General features: G+C 56.9%; 3 protein-coding genes across 4 annotated transcripts; 1 reads left to right on the top strand and 2 right to left on the bottom strand.

The window, feature by feature from the left end:
- Window positions 1-2546: 2546 nt before the first annotated feature.
- Window positions 2547-6144, bottom strand: LOC134525599 (embryonic pepsinogen-like). Its single transcript, XM_063356599.1, has 9 exons — window positions 6089-6144; window positions 5580-5742; window positions 5033-5150; window positions 4449-4567; window positions 4138-4337; window positions 3861-3974; window positions 3214-3358; window positions 2880-2978; window positions 2547-2684 (listed from the first exon to the last, which is right to left on the bottom strand). Exons 1-9 carry the CDS (start codon window positions 6142-6144, stop codon window positions 2547-2549), a joined length of 1152 nt encoding a protein of 383 aa, XP_063212669.1.
- Window positions 6145-10713: 4569 nt separating this feature from the next.
- PROK1 (prokineticin 1) lies at window positions 10714-14636 on the bottom strand. Its single transcript, XM_063356473.1, has 3 exons — window positions 14554-14636; window positions 11672-11797; window positions 10714-10848 (listed from the first exon to the last, which is right to left on the bottom strand). Exons 1-3 carry the CDS (start codon window positions 14623-14625, stop codon window positions 10729-10731), a joined length of 318 nt encoding a protein of 105 aa, XP_063212543.1. The 5' UTR covers window positions 14626-14636; the 3' UTR covers window positions 10714-10728.
- A 3878-nt stretch (window positions 14637-18514) lies between these two features.
- LAMTOR5 (late endosomal/lysosomal adaptor, MAPK and MTOR activator 5) lies at window positions 18515-21050 on the top strand. 2 transcript variants are annotated; one of them, XM_063356475.1, is made up of 4 exons: window positions 18515-18632; window positions 19092-19153; window positions 19708-19825; window positions 20671-21050. In XM_063356475.1, exons 2-4 carry the CDS (start codon window positions 19093-19095, stop codon window positions 20729-20731), a joined length of 240 nt encoding a protein of 79 aa, XP_063212545.1. In that variant the 5' UTR covers window positions 18515-18632; window position 19092; the 3' UTR covers window positions 20732-21050. The 2 variants fall into 2 exon arrangements, with proteins under 2 accessions (XP_063212545.1, XP_063212544.1); XM_063356474.1 differs by lacking the exon at window positions 18515-18632 and adding an exon at window positions 18842-18946.
- Window positions 21051-21248: the final 198 nt, after the last annotated feature.

Here is a 21248-nt window from a genome sequence, read left to right as displayed (position 1 = left end):
GATTTTCCCAACACTTTGGCTTACACCGTCCATTGCAGGAGGCCAGGTCCACGGGGATTCCCTGATTTATCCTGTGAGGGCGGGGTCACAGGCATTAAACCTCTCCAGACACATTAGCTTATTTCCTATTTATCCCGAAGTGAAGAGAAGGAAGACCAGGCTATGAATACCCACTGGCAACGCTCAGCTGGTGCTTGATAAAAACCTGCCAGAAAACCCATTTTCCCCCACAATTTGCAGCTTAGCACCTTCCCAAATACAGGCTCAAAGCTCAATGAAATCCATAAAAGGCTCTTATTATCTGTACTATTCTTGAGTCAAGCCTTAATGAGCCAATCTGTCATGTCCTTCAGCACGCGGGCTGAATTCCCACGTGAAATTTTGTACTGCCACAGGAAAAGCTAAAAAGACGACAAGAAACCTCTTTGCTTTATCAAAAAGATGTCCTGGCTGCTTTTCATCCTTGGAGCCAGTTGGGACTTGTGGCCACATGTGAAACATTTGTCAGGTAGAAGCATCTCCCTTCTCCTCCGAGCTGAAATTTCCAAGCAAGCCCCGGAGCATCCTGTTGCCACCAGGCAGATAGTTCTGCGCTTCCCCGGTGTACAGGAGTACGGTTTTGGCACCGCAGCCACGAGATGGCACTCCAGGATAGACATTTCCCCGGACGTAGGCAGACCCGACATGTATTTTCCCCCTCTCGAATTCATGCTTGGAAGCTTTGGGGTGGTTTATTTCTTTATGGCATGCGTTAGCGTGGATGTGGGAAGGGATGCTCTGGCCACGGGGGATGCTCTCATGGAGGAAGCCTGTTGCGGGGCGGCGTCTGCCGGGGATTCTTGGCACAGGCGCGGAATAGCCATGCTGGGAGGGTTTAGGAGCTGCCTGCTGGCACGACATTTGGGTTGTTGGTCCTTCTTGGGAAAAGGACACGGGTCCCCTCTTCCGTCCTGCTCACCAGGAGCACAACTACAGCCCTTGGGTTCTCCTGTTGGGTCTTGCCCATGCTGGCAGGGTTCCATGGGTTGCTGGTCCTCGGAGCCATGGCTCCCGCTGCATCGGCCTCATTTCTTGTTGCTCATGACAATGAGAAAATTCCCGTGACGGAGCCGAGGCAAAGCCCCATCTATCCAAAATCCAGGCTTTGGTCCCTCTTGGGCAGAAGGGATTCCCACCCGCTGGGGCTCTGACCCAGGGCTGTGTGAGCTCAGGGAGCTGGAGGGGATAAATCACATTCCCACCACCCCACATCAGATATTTCTTTCTAACCGGCTCAAAGAGACGGCAACTTCTGTGCAGTGAGAGGAGAGAAAAATTAATTTCCAACCCCGCCCGCCTGGATCTCTCCCTCCGCATCCCTGTTCCCACCGGGAAGCAACCTCCAGGACCCACCGATGATGAAACCTCATTTATCAATAAATAATGCAAGTAGTCCCTTATCCCTCAGCCCAGTAGAAAAGCAGAAGCAGCCGGGACTCTTGGATGTCTCTCCCGGCCGCCTGCCGAGCGCTTTCACCGCAGCTGCTGGGGAGGGAAGAGGCAGCCTCCATTTTCAGCAGAGTTTGATACGGATGGAGGTAACTTCCTTTTCCAAAATGGGAACGGCGACTTTAAAGGGCATGGAACAAAATTAGAGAAGGAATTGGCCCGGTCATTGCGAGGCAAAATGAGAATAAAATAAATACGTTAGGTGCTTTTTGCACAGTCGTAAAGTCTATATCTGAGGACCGGTTGGTGTTTCCAGGCTCTTGGTGACCATGTCATAGCACAGACCAGTTCATTACTGGGAAAGGGGGGATTTAATTGAGATTCCTTATGGGGAAACAAATGGATTGTTCTAAATATGGAAATTGGAATAAGACATCACCTCTACACAGGCACAGCCGTGGATGTGCTTCTGTAAAAGCTTCCCGATGGGAGGGCTCGCATTGGGTGAGAGCCATCTCTTGTCCTGCCCTCTTGGGCGGTCCAAGGGAAATCTCCAGCCGAGCCACATCCTCCTGGGGGAGTCGCTGCCCTGAGATGTCTTTGGGCTATTGGACACCTTGTAGGGGACACAGGGGGAAAACCTTGAGCCGAGGGACAGGGAACTACTGGGGGAGCTCCTGGTGGGACACGTCTAGGGGTCTGCAGGGATCTGCCCTGATGTGGGCTGCATCTGGGATGGTGAGTTCATCCTCCCTGGATGGAAGGTTGGGTTTTCCAGGATCACCCACTTGATGTAGCCCCAATGCAAGAGCTAGCCTTGACTTCCTAGAGACCCCTCAGCCCCTGCAGGCCACAGCTGCAGCTCCCAAAAGCCCAGGTCTTGCTACATTGATCAAACGCTCCGTAGCCACCACGAAGCAGCAAGTGTATGACAGGTCCTTCCTAATTCCTGCCATTCTATCACAAATAAATGTGCAGCCACCAACTCTGAACTGTCAACACTTTATTTGCGTGTGAGCAAGAGATTCCTTACGAGAGAGAATCTCCTGCTGCACCCAAATCACGGTTGTGGTCTGTTTGCATGATGAAACCACAGCACCACTGGTGTCACCGTGGATCTAAATAGCCTTGGCCAGTCCAATGCGGTTGTTGGCCCGGTCAAAGATGCTGTAGTACACCCTGATGAAGACGTCTCCCAAGATCCAGAGGTCCCCAGAGGTGTTCTGGAAGCTGCTGATGCAATGTTCTTGGTCGTTCTGCATTTGAGCAAGAAAAGGCAAATGGGGGCAATGGGGGCTGGTGTCTTTACTTGCATTGCTCTGGAGGCCCATGGCCATCCCTCCCCTGTCTCCCATGGGAATGGGAGAAGCCAAGGCAACCAGAGCCACTGGAGAAAGTAAAAGGACCTTGAGAGAGGTTCCTGAAACCAGGAACACCTGGTTCCCCCTTACCTGCTCAGTGTAAGCCAAGGAGGACAGAGGATACTGAACGCCATTGATGACAAAGATGATGTTGGGCATGGCAGAAATGGAGCTGCAGTTCACGTTGTACTGCAGAGAGCAGAGGAAAGAGGCTCTTAGGTGGGAAACAACACGTTCACAGGACGAAGAGTGAAGGGGTTTGATTTCACTGGTATGAACTAGAGACTGGGAGTGTCTCACGGTGATCTCTGTTGGAGGTATCAGAGGAGCGGGGCTGGTTTGCCATGAGCAGAGATGTGGTTTGGGGCCGGGCTCAGCAGTTCCAGGCTCCAGGGTGAGCAGAGCAAGCCATGGGTGCTCTTACCTCTCCGTACGTGTCCTGCCTGGCCCCAACCGCGCTCTGGATGTTACTAATGCCGGAGGGTGGCCCAGCCACAAGGGAAGTGCCGGTGTCGATGATGGCTTGGCAGCCACCACTGCACGCAACCTCCTGGCTGTCCACGATGATGCTGAGGGGGACACACAAAGCACAGGGCTGTTAAATAACCAGCTGGATCTCAGCGATGTTTTCAAACTTCTTTTATAAAACTTAAAGCTGGGTAACCCAAACCCTTGAGCCTTTTGCTGCCTGGAGTTTGCGGTGCCAGCTGGAACCACAGCCCCCATGGCGCACCCGGGGACCGAGGCACCAAACACGGCCCAGCAGTTGGGACCCGATCGAGCTCAACAAAAGTAGGTTTCGGACTATAATTTTGCTCTACTCGTCACCAGAGACATATCCAAGAGCACAGGTTTTGTGCAAGAGAAGAACTCGACTGTCCCCCAGGCACAAAGCACCCTCATTTTGGGTGGCAGTTACCAAAGTATTATGGATTTTAGTCCCTTGATCTTCTGCATTACACAGCCGTGGGGTATTAAACGCCAGCGGGAAGCCTCTGATATCATGGGTCTCAGGTGTCTTTGGAAACGATGGTTAGAAATGAACATAGGTCAGCAGAGCTGTTTTGTTACCTGTCCATGGAGATCTGCCAGTAGCCTTGGTAAGAGACGAAGATCCAGTTGATGGAGCCGGTGAAATAAGCCTCATCGATTCCCCCAAAAATGACCACGCTCCCTGTCGTCTCGCTGGACGATGCAGAAAAGAAAAACAGTGGAAGGTTTGCCATGTGGCTTCAGGTCAGAGAGACAACAGCCGGATGGCAGCAGTGACAGCAGAGCTGGAGCCACCAGCAACTGCAATGATGTGCATGAGACGTATCTCCCAGCCCTTCAGACCCCCGTGGCTTACCGGGACAGATAGACTGAAAAGAGGTTCTCCTCCAGCAAGCTCTCATTCACCATGTTATCGAACACCGGTGTGATGCCATCAACAGCCAGATTTGGGTAGCCCAAGCCCAGGATCCCATCAAATTTGACATGGACAAAGAATTGGCCGGGCTCGGTGGTGCTCAAGCCGAAGAGCTGGTTGGTGTCCATGAGAGATGCGACCTGGGGACGGGGAGGATGCTGTAAGACCTGCATCAGGCACTACAATACTGATGTTAATCAGGTGGTGAAGACACAAAAGATCCCTCCTGGAAATGCCATCGTGACACTCACGGTGACAGTGTCGGAGCCCACGATGCCCTCCATGGCGCCGGTGCCATACTGAATAGACAAGTTCTGCCCTGTGCTTTTGTAGGTGGAGGAGTGCGACGGGTTAAACGTCTGATGGTTTTCTAGAAGGTAAGTGGGAAAATCAGAAATGAAGACTTTCAGCAAGGCTGAGCCGTAAGGGAAGCGTGGGAGGAGGAACCCTGCTGAATTGCTGTTTAGACCTGCCATTTATTATCCTGCTTTCAGGAACAATTTCGCTGTGAGAATTTGCTGTACGTCCCTGCCCCTCCTCCAGCAACCAGGAATCCACAGGAAATCCCATCGCCCACTTCAGACAGATGGGGAAACTGAGGCACTGAGCACTAAGGACTTCACTGAGTAGGTCCTACACCCCAAATACTCATCCCTCCAGCGCATTTCACAGATGCTATGGACCCAGCACCATGGGGTCTGCTCGTTGCACTGGCTAGGTGGCCCCTGGTCCCCTGGCAATGTCACCCCGATCTCTGGGCTCGATCCTGCAGTTCCAGGATGTGCTGCTGGAGCCGGCTCTGGTGAAATGGGGAGCCCTGCCTGCCCCTACTCACGGCAAGCCAGGCTGGGGCAGGAGACGGAGGGAACCCAGAGGTTGGAGGAGCCGGTGTCGAAGACCACGGTGAAGTCCTGCGGTGGGGTGCCGATGGAGATGGTCCCGTAGTACTCCATCTGCGGGGCAGGAGGATCAAGGGTTGCTTTTTAAGGCATGAAACCAAACCTGGAGCTTCTCCAGGCTTTCAGCCTTCATGGTCCACTTCTTCATGGGGACGCCCTGCTTCCAGCAGAGCTCCTGGGGGGGACGTTTCACAGAATCATGGAATCATAGAGTGGTTTGTGTTGGAAGGGACCTTAAAGACCATCTAGTTCCACCCCCCTGCCCTGGGCAGGGACATCTCCCACTAGACCAGGTTGCTCAAAGCCCCGTCCAACCTTGCCTGTCCAGGGCCACCAGCAGGAAGGGGCAAAGGATGCGAGCTGAAGGCTTTGGGGTAAAAGGGTCTGGGTTTGGGTTTAGTCCACGCACAGCACAGACATGGGGATGGGTGTCCCACAAACCGCCCTGGGGCTGCACCGCTGGGGGACAAAGCCATCACTCACGTCCAGGGTGTTCAGCAGGGGCTCGGTGGCCACTTCGGTCCCGTTGGGAAAAGCATGTGGGAATCTGGTGCCGATGTCGTAGCGGTGATTCTGGAAGAAGCGATGCAGCAAACCCTCCTCCCTGAGGACCTCTCTCAGCTTCTTCCCCCTTTCCAAGGGCAGCCTGGCCCAAGCACCAAGGGAAAAATGAGAGTTCGGGGAGGATTCTGCCGCCTGCGGCTCCCGCGAGCAGCATTTGACACCTTCCAATATTTGTGCTGCTCCAACGGCAGAAGCAGAGCGGGGTCCCCCAAAGCCCCGAGTCGGGGAGATTTCTGCAGAACCCCAAAGCATCTCTAGAAACCAGACCCCCCCCCGGACCCCCCCCCCCCCCGCCTCCTCTGCACCCCTGGGGCAGCTTTCCCAGCCCTCACCTCCGCTTCCCAAAGCCATTAAAAGGCTCTGAGTGCTCGTTTTCCCCCTTTGCCTTGACTCGGGTGGCCCGTGAGGACGACGCTGGTGTCACTTACTTGGTGACACCCCGGGCGAGGGCAGAGGCAGCGCAGAGAAGGACGAGGAACCGCATCGTGCCGGGGCTGCCAGGGCAAACGCCCGGCGGTTTTTATAGCCCCCGCGCCCCCCACCTGCGGCGCCAAGAGCGGACGGGACCGTCACTGCCCTGTCCCCACCTCGGCGGGCACCTGACCGAGGCAGGTGACACCCAGGGACAGAAGGACACGGCAAACATCGGGTAAGAGCGACACGTCACACAGCAAGGTGGTGGGGGGGGATGGGATGGCTCCAATCACGCCGTGCTGATGGTGACAGCCCACCTTGCTGCCCCCCCGAACCCCCCCCTCCCATCCTTTAGCACCCCAAATCCTTCATCCCCACCGGTACCGCCTGTTTCTGAGCATCATTTTGGCTTCTCATTTCGGCACCCAAAGCCGTTGCGAGCTGCAGTGGGATCCCAGCTTTATACATCCCCCCCCCCTCTTTTATGGGGGTCTCTCCCCAGTTGGGGTGGGGAATGGGACCCCGACGTGCGTGCACACCCCCGGGGAGGTGGGCGCGAGGGCTTTGCGCACGTATTGCCCCCGCCGGCGCCCGCCGTTATCTGCAAAACTCAATTAGCACGGTGGGATGCAAACAGGCTGCGGGAAAGGTGACCCTGCAGCACGCTGACCCCCCCCGCGCCCACCCCCCCGGCCCCGGCCCCTCAGCGTGGTTTGCCCAGCGATAACGGGGCCCATTAAAACAGGATTAAAACTCCTAACGAGCGCCTCGGCGTCGCCCAGAGCGCGAGGGAGGCGGCGGGCGAAGGACACGGGGCGATGCTGAGTGACGCGGGACGTGGTACCCGCTCGGTGCTGCTTTTATTTCAGCCACCACACTCCCCCCCCCCCCCCGCCAGACCCCCCAAAACTTGGTGGCAGGTGCTGGTATCGTGGCGGGTTGGGTTTCTCCGATGACAGCGTAGAAAAGCTGATGGACCCCTTTTTTTTGGTCTTTATCGTTTGAATTTCCTATCGGCGTTGCAGCTATTTAGAAAGGACGCTGCGGGCAGGGCCGCTCCGTCCCCGCGTCACCGGGACGGTCCCCTCCGCGGTGGGGCGAAGGCGGGTTTCTGCGATGGGTGCAGTAAAGTAGGAATTAATAATGATTTATTCAGCAGAGGGAAGGGAACCAGCTTGAAATTGTCCGGTTGATTTGGAGAGGAGCGGGAGGGGGCTGGGGCTGGGCTGCGGTGGCCAAAAAGGCAACGAGGCGCATCCCGGTCCGGTCCCAGACGTGAGTCCAAGTTGGATTTCAATGAGGAAAGCCATCGGGATGAACCGCAGAAATGCCCTTGGGAACAAAACCTCACTTCAAGCCAAAAAATTAATAGAAATAATAAATAGAAATACTAACATTGATTAAAATAATAAAACAATAAAGACACGACAGTAATAACGTTGAAAGCCATGTCCCGTCCCGCCACGGGAGCTGCACGTCGCGCCGGGGACACTGCAAGGGCTGGAGAGAGAAATGGGGGGTGGGAGCGATGATTTATGCTTGGTGTAAGAGTGGGAGGGGTTTGATGTGTATTTTTGTGGGGGTGGGGGGATATTTAGAATAGAATAGAATAGAATAGAATAGAATAGAATAGAATAGAATAGAATAGAATGGAATTAGACTAGACTTTAGAACAGAACAGAACAGAATAGCATAGAATAGAATAGAATAGAATAGAATAGAATAGAATAGAATAGAATAGAATAGAATAGAATAGAATAGAATTAGACTAGACTTGACTTTGGAATAGAATAGAATAAACTTTAGACGAGACTTTAGAATAGAATAGAATAGAATAGAATAGAATAGAATAGAATAGAATAGAATAGAATAGAATAGAATAGAATAGAATAGAATAGAATAGAATAAATTTCCGTGCTGTTTGGAAACCATACATGCAAATATTTTAGTTATTGAATATTCAGACCCGGGAGCATCACTGGGATGCGGCGCTGGGTTTGTGACACCTGGGCCACATCCTGTCTGGGTCCCAGTTGTGTCCCAGTCGGGTCCCAGCTGTGTCCTGTCCGGGTCCCAGCCCTGTCCCAGTTGGGTCCCAGCCGTGTCCTTTCTGGGTCCCAGTCATGTCCCAGATGGGTCCCAGCCCTGTCCCCGTTGGGTCCCAGCCATGTCCTGGCCGGGTCCCAGCCCTGTCCCCGTTGGGTCCCAGCCGTGTCCTGGCCGGGTTGTGCAGCCGGGCACGGTTCACCTTGGAGCCAGAACATTAAACAGGGAGTGAGAAAACGCACGTGCGAGAGGACAAGGGGCGCTTGGCACCGCGCTGGCGGGGACGGGGCGGGGGGGAAGCAGCTGACGGGAAGCAAACAGCCCCCGATGCTCCCGATTACCAGGTTGTGTTGACTTCTCCCCCCCTACCCCGGCCCCCGCCCCGGGGTCCCCGCAGCAGGACGTGAGCTTTTGCTTCTCTCCTTGTGCTTTTTCCCCTGCACGGGGATTTCCACCTCCAGGAAAAATTAATAATAATAATAATTAAAAAAAAAAAAGATACGTGCTGGGTTTTGCTGCCCTAAATTTCCACTGGGAGATGCCTAAAAATTAAGGAAAACACACACACACACCCCCAACAGCAGCACGTTTCCAAGCTTGTGGGAAGGCCAGAAGCAGCTAACAAAACAAGGCAGCGTTCAAACCACGAAACTATATATTTTTTAACACTGTTATGAAATATTGTGCTTTTTTCCCTGACTTCCCCCCCCCCGCCGGCATTGCTATGGGCCCCCTTTCTATTTGGCAACCCACGGTGTCCCCCCAGCCCTTCTGCCATCGTCCCCAGTGCCGGGCGATGGGTACCACCAACCCCCCCCCAGCCCGCATCCCAGCATCCCCCCCCCGGCCCCCCCCCGCCCCCCCCCCCAGGACTATTCTTTTGGAAATAAAAAGCAAAAAATACTTGTGATGTGTAAAAAAACAAACAAACAAACACACAAACAAAACAAACCAAAAAGAAAAAACAACAAAAAACCCCACCCCAACTAAATCAAATCAAGCCAGTCATCGCAACTTTTTATTTTCACCAAATTTAGAATTTTTTATTTCTTTTTCGGGGAGAAACAAGCGCGGGGAAGGTTTCACCCGGCGTCGAATGCCACATGGGAACGGCTTTGTGATAACGCGGCGTCTGCCACAGCCCTGCCTTTGGCGTCCTTTGGGGTCTTTAGAAAGAGAAACGGTTGCTGCTTTAGCACCGAAACCCACCGAAACCCACCGAAACCCACCGAAACCCACCAAAAAACACGGAGGTCCCAGAGCCCGGGGGGAGCCGCTGCCCCCAGCACCGAACCCCCAGGGCTTTCCCGGAGCAGCTCCGCACACAGATGCCTTCAATCCTCAAAAATAAACCAATCGGGTTTGGGGTTGTTTTGGGTTTTGGGGGGTTTTTTTGTGTTTTTTTTTTGCTGCAAATGCTGATTATTCTTTTTTCTTTCCTATATTTATTTCTTTTATTTATTATTCTCGTAGTGGCTGTAGGAAGCAGGAGAGAAGCTCAGGCGATAACGCCTGGTTTTTTTTTCCACGTGATGTTTTTCCGAGGGGAACCGAAAGCACGGGCCGGCGATAATTTGTAGCGCGTTTAATTAACGTTAATCGTTCTCCTCTCAAATTCGACTGACGTAAAGGGAGGCTCCCGAACCTCGCACGGGGGGGGCCTGCACCTGAGGCAGACGCTGAGGCTGGCAAACCTTTTCCTACCTCCCAAAAACCCCACGTCTGGCACAACGCGGCTCCAGCCGGGCCCCGCTTCAGCCTCTGCCAAACACATCGCGTTGCTTGAATTTTAGGAAAACCCTTTCCTTAATTCCCCACAGCTACTTGGTATTGATTTCTTTTAATTGCCGGATAGATTAGACCATCCATCACTCGCTTCCAGGGGAAAAAAAAAAATTAAAAAAATAGGCTGATAAGACACAATCAGGCAATGCCGCGAGGGGAAATATCCGTACGGAAAGGGTTTATCCAGCAGGAGTTGCAGGGAAACTGCTCAAATTCCTCCCCCCCAAACCCAAAAGGAAGTTGCTGCCCCTCCGATTTTTGTTTTCCCTAGGGAAAAATAACGACATCCCGCGACCCCCCCCGCCACTGCCCCCCAACTTTGCCGCTGGGCTGGGCCCCGGGGATGCTTGGGCAGATGAAATGATGCCGCTCGGCTTCACATCCCTGCTTTTATCGTGCGCTGGGATAAAGAGCAGGAGAGGCAGCGCTGGGCTTCCCAAATCCCATCACCGACTGTATAAAATGAAGGGGGGGGGGCGGGGCGGGGGCGTGAAAGGCAGCTGACATGCAGACACCACCTCGGGAAAGGGATTTTTGAGGCCACAGCCACCGTCCTTTCAGCCGTTCCTGGAGGCTGGAGCCGGGTCCAGCTCCAGGCCGGGGCTGAGTTTTGCTAAACCACACGGCGGAGCAGCTCGGCCTGACCGTGCCTCAGTTTCCCCATGTAACATAGAGCTTATAACAACACTGTCTACCTTGGGAAAGCACGTTTCAGGTGGCCCGGTGCTACGTGGGCACACGATGGACGTGGGAGAGGGTGATAAATGTGCGCTGGCGGGGGCGGGGGGGGGGGGCTCGTAGCCGGAAAGCCGGGAGCATCGCCCTAAAAATCGATGTTTTTGAAGTGGAGGGAGCAGCGGTAGCGGCCGTCGAGGAACCTGGAGCAGATGAAGTTGGGTAAACAGGGGCAGGTGTGGTGCTGGCGCTTCCCGAAGAAAGGGACCTGGGGAGAGACATGGGAGAGACGAGGGCGTCAGGGCTCTGCCGCGACCAGACGATGACCAAACGGGATGAAAGCCCCCGGGAAAATCGCCGGCTTAACGGGGATCTGCCCGAAATCAAGTTTTGATCCCGCCGAAGCCCTTCGCTCCTTCCTTGTGCGAGCAGAAGGCGCGAGCGGCATTAAATCTTACTCCCGGCATTAAATCGTGCTCCCGGCGTGCAAAATCGATGCGGGAGCTGGGAGCGGGGCTGGCCCCCCCACCCCCCCATCCCGGGGGGCCAGGGATGCTGCTGCTGGATCCTGGCGGAGGAGGGATGGCGGCGGCAGCCACGCGCTTTGGGCTAATCCCAACGCGCCGGGGTTTCATATCGGCCAGAAATCCCGACGCTGGGGCGGCTCCGCGGCATTAACTCGGCTTCTCCTCGCTTGGCAGAGCGTTCCCGACTCAATTTGGAGCAGGGCGGCGAGCGCTTTTATTTTAAATGGCCGGGGCAAGCGGCTTCCTTCCCAGCTCCCAGTCAAGGTCTGCAGCGCCCATGGGACTTCCCGAGGATTTCGGGCAGCACGGATAGGCTTAAAATACTTCACAGAGGACGAAACCAGCTGCACGGCACCAGCTCGGGGACCACCACGACGCTGCCTCGTCCCGAGCCCGCCCCAGCCCCCCGCCTCGACACCGACCCCCCTTCTCCATCCTGGGGCTTTAATGGAGCTTTTCTCCCACGCCAGGAGCTCGGTGCCCTTTTCCCAGTCCTTGTCGTTCCCCCACCACCATCACCCCCCCACCCCATCCCAGCCCCACTGGGCATCCCCACGCCGGTACCTTGTGACTGAAGGGGTGGCACTCGTCCCCCTCCTGCCCCAGGGGGGTGCACATCCGCAGCCCCCGCAGCCAGAGGCTGACGGCGCAGCAGGTCCCGCTGCCGCACTGCGGGTCCCGCTCGCAGGCCTGGGAAGAGGGAACAGCGGGGGGGTTAGTTGGACCAGGCCGGGAAAGCATCGCTAGCCCTTTTCTTAGTTTTTTTTTTTGGGGGGGGGGGGCGGGGGGGGGCAGCGGAGAGCTCAGCCCACGCCAAACCGCTGGGTGTAACCCCTTCATGCGGATTTAAGGGAGAGGGGGGTTATTCCCAGCTCTCCCGGTTTGGGTTATAGGATCGTGAAATGGTTTGGGTGGGAAGGGACCTTAAAGCCCAGCCAGTGCCACCCCCTGCCCTGGGCAGGGACACCTCCCACCAGCCCAGGTTGCTCCAAGCCCCGTCCAACCTGGCCTTGAACCCCTCCAGGGATGGGGCAGCCACAGCTTCTCTGGGCAACCTGGGCCAGGGGCTCACCGCCCTCACAGCAAAGAGTTTCTTCCTCGGATCTCATCAAAATCTCCCCTTTTCCAGGTTGGAGCTGGGGCAGGGCACAGGTTGGGTTGGGGGCTGTTTGCAGGACGAGGGGGGGAAATCCCCCGCGCACGCAGTGATGGGAGGGACAGAGGAAAACGTTATAGTTGCCCCAGTGAAAAGCAGCGCCGGTGCCAAGGCATCGTACCTCTCCTTTGCACCCCGCTATCGCCCCCTCTTTTAATAATTTCTTTTAAATTTTGGATGGAGACAGACAATCTGGGATGCTCGGGCCTTCGTCTCAATTGGGAACATGCTCTGGGGGATGCCCATAAAGATATATATTTTTTTTTTTCCCCCCTGCTGGTAAACTTCCTAAAATCCCCCGTTTCCCCGCGTGCCGGGTCTGAGATGAGAAGCAGAAAGAGCAGCTCAGCGGCGTCGGGGGATAAAGCCCTTGGCCGCAGCACCCGCCACGCACACACATCGCCCGGCAGAGCCTGTAAAACCTGCCGAATAATGCAAACGTGCCGTACTTTTTTTTTTTCTTTTTTTTTCTTTTTTTTTCTTTTTTTTTCTTTTTTTTTTTCTTTTTTTTTTTTCTTAGAAGGGAGCAGCGTAATGCCGACAACGCAGCCTCTCCCACCCGAGCCAGGTGGAAAATGGGAAACGGTCACCTCTCCCCCGGCCCCGGGATGGGGAAACCGAGGCACGGATGCAGACGCTGCATCACCCCACCTGGGAGCCCATGAGGATGTTGAGAAGGGGCGGACGGGGGCACCTCGAGCACCGGCAGGTCCCATTTCCACCCCCCCCCCCCCCCCCCCCCTTCCTCCCCAGGCTGTTGACCGTCACTAGGGCAGCTCATCCCACCCCCGAGCCCTTCGCTGACCCCTTTTCCTGACGTCGGGTTGGTGGCACAAGAAGCACCCATGGGGCTCACCCCTCAACCCCCCACCCCACCCCCCCCGGGGCCACCCCTCCTTGGGGCACCTCCGAGCCCCCCTGCAAGCCAGAAGAACCCTAAAGAGGGACCCGTCCCTTCCCCGCCAGCGGGTTTAGAAGCCCCCACATAGGGTTTTGCGGCGCTGAGCCGGTCGTTCCCTGGTGCTGGGGGGGGAGGGGGGGGAGACGGAGAGGAAAAGGGGGCAAATCCCCACCCTGGCCCAAGCGCCGAGCCCCGAATCTCCCTCCCCCCACCTCCCAGCCGGGAGCACGTCACTCGTGCAGGTGACGAGGGATGGAAATTGAACCGGGGGGGGGCAAAAAAACACGCGGGCGATGGATAGAGCCGGGTGGTTTTGGGGTGCTGCTCTCTCACGGGGTGGGGGGGGGGAATAAGGGGATTTGGCAGAATCTTCCCTTTCCTGAAGGGAACCTGAGTCTCCCTGAGCATCCAAAGCACCTTGGAACACCCGAATCCTGATAAAAAAATCAGGTATTAGCAACGATGGGCTCTCGTCTGCAAAGCCAGGGGGGGGTGGGGGGGGGCCGCAGGCAATTGGGTGCACGTAGGGGTTGGGGAGATCCAGCTGAAAAAAATCACAGGCTTGAAAGAAAAAGGTCTGGTCATAAGGGGGGGGGGGGGGAGTGTGGGAAAAGAGGAGCCAAGAGCCCGTTGGAATCAACCCCAAAATTCCCCTCGGTTGGGAAAAGCCGGGAGGCAGAGACGGGGGCCGGGATGCAACGGCGTTGTCTTGGTTTTAAAAAGATTTTTCACGACCAGGGGAAAAAGCCCGGGGTGGGGGGGGGTTGGGCCAAGTCTGGTGTTGATGAAACCAGCATCCGGACTCCTCAAGTGGCTCAAAAGCCCGGATTTTGTCCCCAAAACTCACTGCTCCTCTTGCTTTCAGCATCACCCTCGGTCCGGCTCAGCACCGAGCTCTGGGACGCGCCGAGCCCCGAAAGCCCGTTAACGCAGCAGGGTAAGTATCGCCCCCCTCCTTGGCACCCCGACGTTGCCCCCGCTTTTAATTATTTCTCCTAATTTGGGATGGAGGAAGACAACCCGGCGTGCTCGGGCCTTTGTCCCAATTGGGAACGTGCTCTGGGGGACGCCCGTAAAGATATAGTAATTTTTTTTTCCCCTGCTGGAAAACTTCCTAAACCCCTCATTTCCCCGCGTGCCGGGTCCGAGAAGAGAAGCGACGCGACTTTACGCTCGCGTGGGCCGGGGCTGGCTGCGGGAACGGCGTCCACGCCTGGGGAAAATGAGTAATGAATTGGGGGCACTCGGGAGTAACGAACAAATACCCCAAAGCGAGCGGCGAAAAGCCCCCGTTCCTGCCTTATTTCCCGAAAAGAATTTAAAAAAAAAACCAAAACAACCCCACATTGAAATGTCTCCCCAGGGTTGGGGCTGGCACCCGGCACTCACCCCCGTGATGACGGCGCAGGGGCAGGAGGTGACGAGCAGGAGGAAGCAGAGGGTTCGCAGGACGCGGCCCATGGCGCCGTCCTCTCCGGCTCTGCGGCATCCCCACGCCTCCCCCTATATAACCCCCTCCACCTCCGCCACCTTGGCCTTCCCTCCCGCCCCCGTGATCTCACAATAAGCAGATGAGACCTGAAGCTCTAAAAGAAATATTAATAAAGCACCGCAAAAGGCGGCGGCGGCGGGGGAAAAATCCCCCCCTCCTCCCACCCAGGGTTATTTTTCAGCTCAGCCAACACAGCTGGATTTTCCGAGGACACCTCTATACCCGTATTTATCCCCGAGGGGCATACTTAAGAATTTGTGATTATTTAGCTAAAAGAAAACGCAAGAATAAAGTTAGCCAGCTACTTCTCAGCTCGCGAGAGCACAACGCGCAATAATGTGGCCCTGTGATAAATATCCCGTAGGAGCAGAGCCTCGGCGGCATTTATTTGTGAGAATAAAAGGCGGCAGAGAGGGAATAATATCTTTTTTCAGTGAGGAGGGTGTGTTGGTATCCGAATTTAATGTGTAAATACGTTGATTTATGGTTTGAAGTACATCCCCCACACCTCAAATGGCATTTGGCGCATCTCCTGGGAGCGCAAGGGAATACGAGCAGGGGTCGCTAAAGCGGTTAAAAAGGCAGGAAAAGCTGGAATTATTGGCTGCTTTTTCAATTTGCGCATCCTGGCAGGAGGCAAGGGATGACAGCCCGGAGCGGGGATGGGGGGAGACGGGGCCGGGGAGGGGGGGGGGGGGGCTCGACAAAAACACCCACCCGCCCCCGCGGTCGTATCCATCAGGTGAGAGAAATCTCTGCAGCCTCTGCCCTGCGATGTCCCCACGGAGCCGGGGCCGTTCGTCACCCGCCACCTCGTCGCGTGCAGCCCCTTTGGAAGTCTAGCTATAAAAAAAAAAAAGAAAAAAAAAAAAACAACTTAAAAAAATAATTAAAAATTTAAATACCTTTCTATGGCCAACGCACGGTGCCGGGGCTCCCACAGTCCAGCCTGGATTTGTCCAGGACTCCCCGGACCGGGCTCCCAGTGCTGCCCGTCCAAGCAGAGATGGTGGCAAAGCCCCTTTAGACAGCGAGGGCTGGAAATAAAACTCCATTTTTTTCCCCCAAAACAAAGCTGGGTTTGCGATTCTGCCCCAGCGGGATGGATTTTTTTTTTTTTTTTTTTTTCCCTAGGGACCATCCCCGTGGCGTCAGGGCTCCGCACCAGCGTTAGGAATTTAGTCCCTTCTGGTTTTTCCCACTGAGGAATAAACATCCCCCAGCCTGATTTTGGGGCCGTCCCCTGCCAGACCCCGTCCGTGGGGGCAAATCAGAGCCTGGGGGGCAGCCAGAGCCGGCGGGTTGGGGGGGACGGGCTCAGCCCCGGGGGGAAACACGGCCCGAAGTGATGGGCTGGGATTTGAAATAGGGGTTTGCTGGGAACCGCGTTGAATTTGGGTTGAATTTCTCTCGCGGAGGATCAGGCCGGTGCGAAATCGTTTATTTAATTAGTTAAAAATAGCCCAGGCATCTCCCCGCCCGGAGACCAGCCCTTCTTTTGCTGCGGCAGCTGTTCCGCTCCTTCGTTAAAAGTCTCCTCCACCTGGGCTTGAATTAATTAATCCCAACTCTCCCCCAAATCCTTCCCCGCCAGAAATCCTGCAGCTGGGAACGGCTCCGGGAGCGGGTGTTTTGGGGAGGTTTCCTTGAGAAGTTGCTGACGGGATGGGAAGGGGGATGCAGCCCCCCCCCTCCCCGGCTTCCGTAGGGGCGTATTTGTATTTTTGTCCTGATTTGCTTCCTGGGGTTGGGAAAAAAACAAAACAAAACAAAACAACAAAAACCACAACAACTCAAAAAAGGCACTATAAAACCAAGCCGTGCCAGTGGGGTGGGATGCAGCGGGGAGCCCCCGGGCAGGCGGGATCGGGGTGCTCGGCACTGCCCGAGAGAGCCCCCAGCTCGAGCAAGGGGAAAGAAAAATTTAAAAGAAAGAAATAGATAAATAAATAATAACCCAAAAAAAACCAAAACAAACCAAACCAAACGAACCCCGCCGCGCTTCGCTTTCCCCATCAATAACGTTTTAATTTTCCCACCTGACAGGCCAAGATCCATCGTCAGGCGCAGGCGGGAACGGCGTCAGCCGGCACCTCATTAGTGTCCCCGAGCTTTGCGATGCGCCCACCATAAATCTCCTCCCACTCCTCGCTGGCGGAGGAGGCGGGGGGTGCGTGGGGGGGTTGTGTGTGTTGGGTTTTGGGGGGCATTTTGGGGGGGGCTCCTGGCAGGAGAGCCAGGCTGAGTGTCACTTTCAACACCCCTCTGCCCTGTGGGACCGCGATGGGGGTCCTGACCCCCCCCCCCCCACCAGCACCGTATGCACCAGCCCAGCGTGGCCCTTCCTGCTGCACATATTTGGCTCCTGCCCGTGTCCCCATACCCCATGTCCCTGTGTCCCCGTGTCCCTTTGTCCCCATACCTGTGTCTCCATGTCCCTATGTCCCCATGCCCCCATGTCCCTGTCTCCCCATACCTGTGTCTCCATGTCCCTGTGTCCCCATGTCCCCATACTGGTGTCCACACTTTCCCATGCCCCTGTCTCCCCATGACCCTATGTTCCCATGCCCCCATGTCCCCATGTCCCATGTCCCCATACCTGTGTCCCCATGCCCCCGTGTCCCTATGCCCCTGTGTCCCCATATTCCTGTGCCCCATGTCCCCATACCTGTGTCCCCATGCCCCCGTGCCCTGTGCCTTTGTGTCCCCATGTTCCCGTGTTCCTGTGCCCCCACGTCCCCATACCTGTGTCCCCGTGCCCCTGTGTCCCTATGCCCTGTGCCCCCATGCCCCCATACCTGTGTCCCCATGCCCTCGTGTCCCTCTATCCCCATGTCCCCATACCGGTGTCCACATGTCCCCATGCCCCTGTGTGCCCATATCCCTGTGTCCCCGTGTCCCCATGTCCCTTTATCCCCATACCTGTGTCTCCGTGTCCCTATGTCCCCATGCCCCCATGTTCCCATGTCCCTGTGTCCCCATACCTGTGTCTCCATGTCCCTGTGTCCCCATGTCCCCATACTGGTGTCCACACTTTCCCATGCCCCTGTCTCCCCATGACCCTATGTTCCCATGCCCCCATGTCCCCATGCCCCATGTCCCCATACCTGTGTCCCCATGCCCCCGTGTCCCCATGCCCCTGTGTTCCCATGTTCCCATGTTCCTGTGCCCCATGTCCCCGTGTCCCTATGCCCTGTGCCCCTGTGTCCCCATACCTGTGTCCCCATGTCCCTGTGTCCCTATGCCCTGTGCCCCTGTGTCCCCATGTTCCCGTGTCCCTATGCCCCGTGTCCCCATACCTGTGTCCCCGTGCCCCTGTGTCCCTATGCCCCGTGCCCCCATGCCCTCGTGTCCCTCTATCCCCATGTCCCCATACCGGTGTCCACATGTCCCCATGCCCCTGTGTGCCCGTGTCCCTGTGTCCCCATGTCCGTGTCCCCATACCTGTGTCTCCGTGTCCCTATGTCCCCATGCCCCCATGTTCCCATGTCCCTGTGTCCCCATGTCCCTTTATCCCCATACCTGTGTCTCCGTGTCCCCATGTCCCCATGCCCCCGTGTTCCCATGCCCCTGCGTCCCCATACCTGTGTCCCCGTGCCCTCGTGTCCCTCTATCCCCATGTCCCCATACCGGTGTGCACATGTCCCCATGCCCCTGTGTGCCCGTGTCCCCGTGTCCCTGCATCCCGGCCGTGGTCCAGCTGGGAGAGGATGCTCAGCCCGGGGGCGGGGGCGGGGGGGGGGGGGTGCGCACAGGGCACCGCGACTGAAGAAAAAAAAAACAAACCACCTCGACTTTCATTTTGTGCTGCAAATCCCGAGCAGCGCCGCGGGGAAGGGGAGGAGCGGGGAGTAACCACGGTCGGGAAAAGGAAAGTGGGCAAAAGGGAGGAAAAAAACCCCTAAAAACAGCAACTCTGCCACCCGCTCTGCGGGAAAACGGCCGCCCAGGGAGGGCTGCTTCAGGGAGCAAGGGGGTGCGGGCTCTGGATTTGTAATTAACCCCCCCGAATTAGTGCGCGTGTGAGCCTGCGGCCGCTGCTTCCTCGCCCGGAGCCGCGGGGGGCTCCCGGGGCCGGCGGACACGGGCGGAGGAACGGGAATGACTCAATCCGAGCGGGCGCCTTCGCGGAGCGAGGTCTTTTGGCCCTGCGGCGCCGCCGTCCCCGCGCGTCACGTGGGCGACGCCGCTGCCAGGAGCGGCGGGGCAGGGCGGAAGTGTCTGTGTGTTGGGGGGGGGCGCGGGGCCCGGCGGCATGGAGGGGACGCTGGAGCAGCACCTGGAGGACACGTACGGGCCCGGGGGGACACGGGGGACAGGGGCAGGGCTGGCCGTGCCCCGCCGGGGCCGCGGGGGGCGGGGGGTGAGGGGGGAGCTGGGCCTAGGCCGGGCCGAGGCCTGGCCCGGCGCTGACCGCCGCTGTCTCCCCCCGCAGCATGAAGAGCCCGGCCGTGGTGGGCGTCCTCTGCACCGACTCGCAGGGGCTCAACCTGGGCTGTAAGTAACCGAGCACCGCGGGGGCGGGGAGGGGGGCGGAACCGGGGCCTGCCCCACCGGAGACGCCGGGTTAGGGGGGCATCGGGCCCGGCCCAGGCCCTGTAAGGACGCCGGGGGGCCCCGGGGCCGGCCATGCTGGAGCCCTCCCCGTTTGGGGGGCACCAGGCCCAGCCTTATGGGAGCCCTCCCAGTCTGGGGGCACAGGGCCTTGTCTTGCAGGGGCCTCCTACACACACTGGGGGGGCACCGGGCCTGACCCTACTGCAGCCTGCCCCCCCCCCCCCAGCCTTCTCCAGTGGGGTCCCCAAAGTCCCTTTGGTCCCTTCCTGCACCACGGTGCTCTGCATCCCCCACACACGGGAGGAAAAACTCCTGTCAGCTCTTCCTGCTGCTTAAATTCAGGCCAAAAATGGTGGTTTGAGGGCAGCGATTAGGGGAGAAGCTGCATCAGCCCACAGCGGGGGCAAATGGGCCCAGGCCCCAGGGGAGGCCGCTTCACGTGAAGCGCTGTCACGGCCCGTGTGGCTTCAGCCAACATCTCCCACCTCTCGCAGGCCGAGGAACCCTCTCGGATGAGCACGCCGGCGTCATCTCCGTCCTCGCCCAGCAGGCAGCCAAGCTCACCTCCGACCCGACCGATACGCCCGTGGTGTGCTTGGAGTCAGACAGCGGGTGAGTGTCCAGCCCAGGGGGGCCGCTTTTCCCCTCTGTTTGCCAATTCCCCCCAGCCCTGGGGCCCTCCCCAGTCAGATCCCAAAAGCAGCTCTCCTCACCATGAGCTAAACTGGCAGATGTGGAGGAAGCTCCATCTCTGAAGCCACGGGGGGAAGGTAGTCACTGCCATAGGCACGTGAATTCATAGAATTATCATAGAATGGTTTGGGTTGGAAGGGACCTTAAAGCCCATCCAGTGCCACCCCCTGCCCTGGGCAGGGACACCTCCCACCAGCCCAGGTTGCTCCAAGCCCCGTCCAACCTGGCCTTGAACCCCTCCAGGGATGGGGCAGCCACAGCTTCTCTGGGCAACCTGGGCCAGGGGCTCACCACCCTCACAGCCAAGAATTTGTTCCTCAGATCTCACCGAAATCTCCCCTATTTTCGGTTTAAACCCATTCCCCCTCATCCCGTGGCTCCCCTCCCTGGTCCCGAGTCCCTCCCCAGCTTTCCTGGAGCCCCTTTAGGGACGGGAAGGGGCTCAAAGGTGGTGTGTACATAGAAGGCATAATAATTCATTAGACTAAATGGCACCTTAAGGAGCAGGAACTGTAAAAGCAGTAGGAAACTTTTCAGGGGATGGTGGCTACTGCAGCTCAATACTGTTTCCCCACTTAGGCTAATAAAGCCCAGGCTGTAGCCGGTCAGCGTGGCAGGCAAAGACCCCCCCCCAAGCCCTGCAGGTCTAGCACAGAGCTGGGGATGCTGCAGCCACGGAGTGATGCTCCTGTCCAGTTTCCCACCCAAGTCAGCTCCCCCTCCTCGCAGCTGCCTTCTCAACCGCCTCAGCGCTTCTCTTCTAGGAATATCATGATCCAGAAGCACGACAGCATCACTGTAGCAGTGCACAAGCTGGCATCCTGACCCTCCGGAACCCACGCAGAGCTCGGTTCCCCACTCCGGCCCAGCTCCTCCTCACTGGACAACCACTCTCCTCTGCTGCTCCAGCGCGGAACATGCTCGTAGTACCAAACCTGGGCTGAAGGCGCTTTCCCTCTCCACTTAACAGCTCCTTGTGCAGCTATCGGGGTCTCCAACTCACATTTTAGCACTTGTTCTGCTGAGGATGAAACGCGGGTCACTCACCAAGCTCATGTAATGATCAGATAGTACGAGGTGTGTGTGTGTGTGTGTGTGTGGCCTTATTTGCTGGAGAAATCAATAAATGACCTGCAAAAACACACCTTTGCCTCTCTCTGCTCCGGCTGTGAAAACTGTTGCCCATTGCTTTGCCTTATTTCCAAACTTTTCCCAGTCCCTTCTTCATTAGCGTTTCTCTGGAGAAAAGGAGCAGTGCACAAAGGCTTGAATTAACGGAGGCTCCTCCGGTGGAAAAGGTACAAACGCTTTCCGAGGAATTTCTCCTAGGAAATGTTTAGCC

Source organism: Chroicocephalus ridibundus, chromosome 20 (assembly GCF_963924245.1).
Source record: "Chroicocephalus ridibundus chromosome 20, bChrRid1.1, whole genome shotgun sequence".
NCBI classification, from domain to species: domain Eukaryota; kingdom Metazoa; phylum Chordata; class Aves; order Charadriiformes; family Laridae; genus Chroicocephalus; species Chroicocephalus ridibundus.
This window is presented reverse-complemented; position numbering and strand designations above follow the sequence as displayed.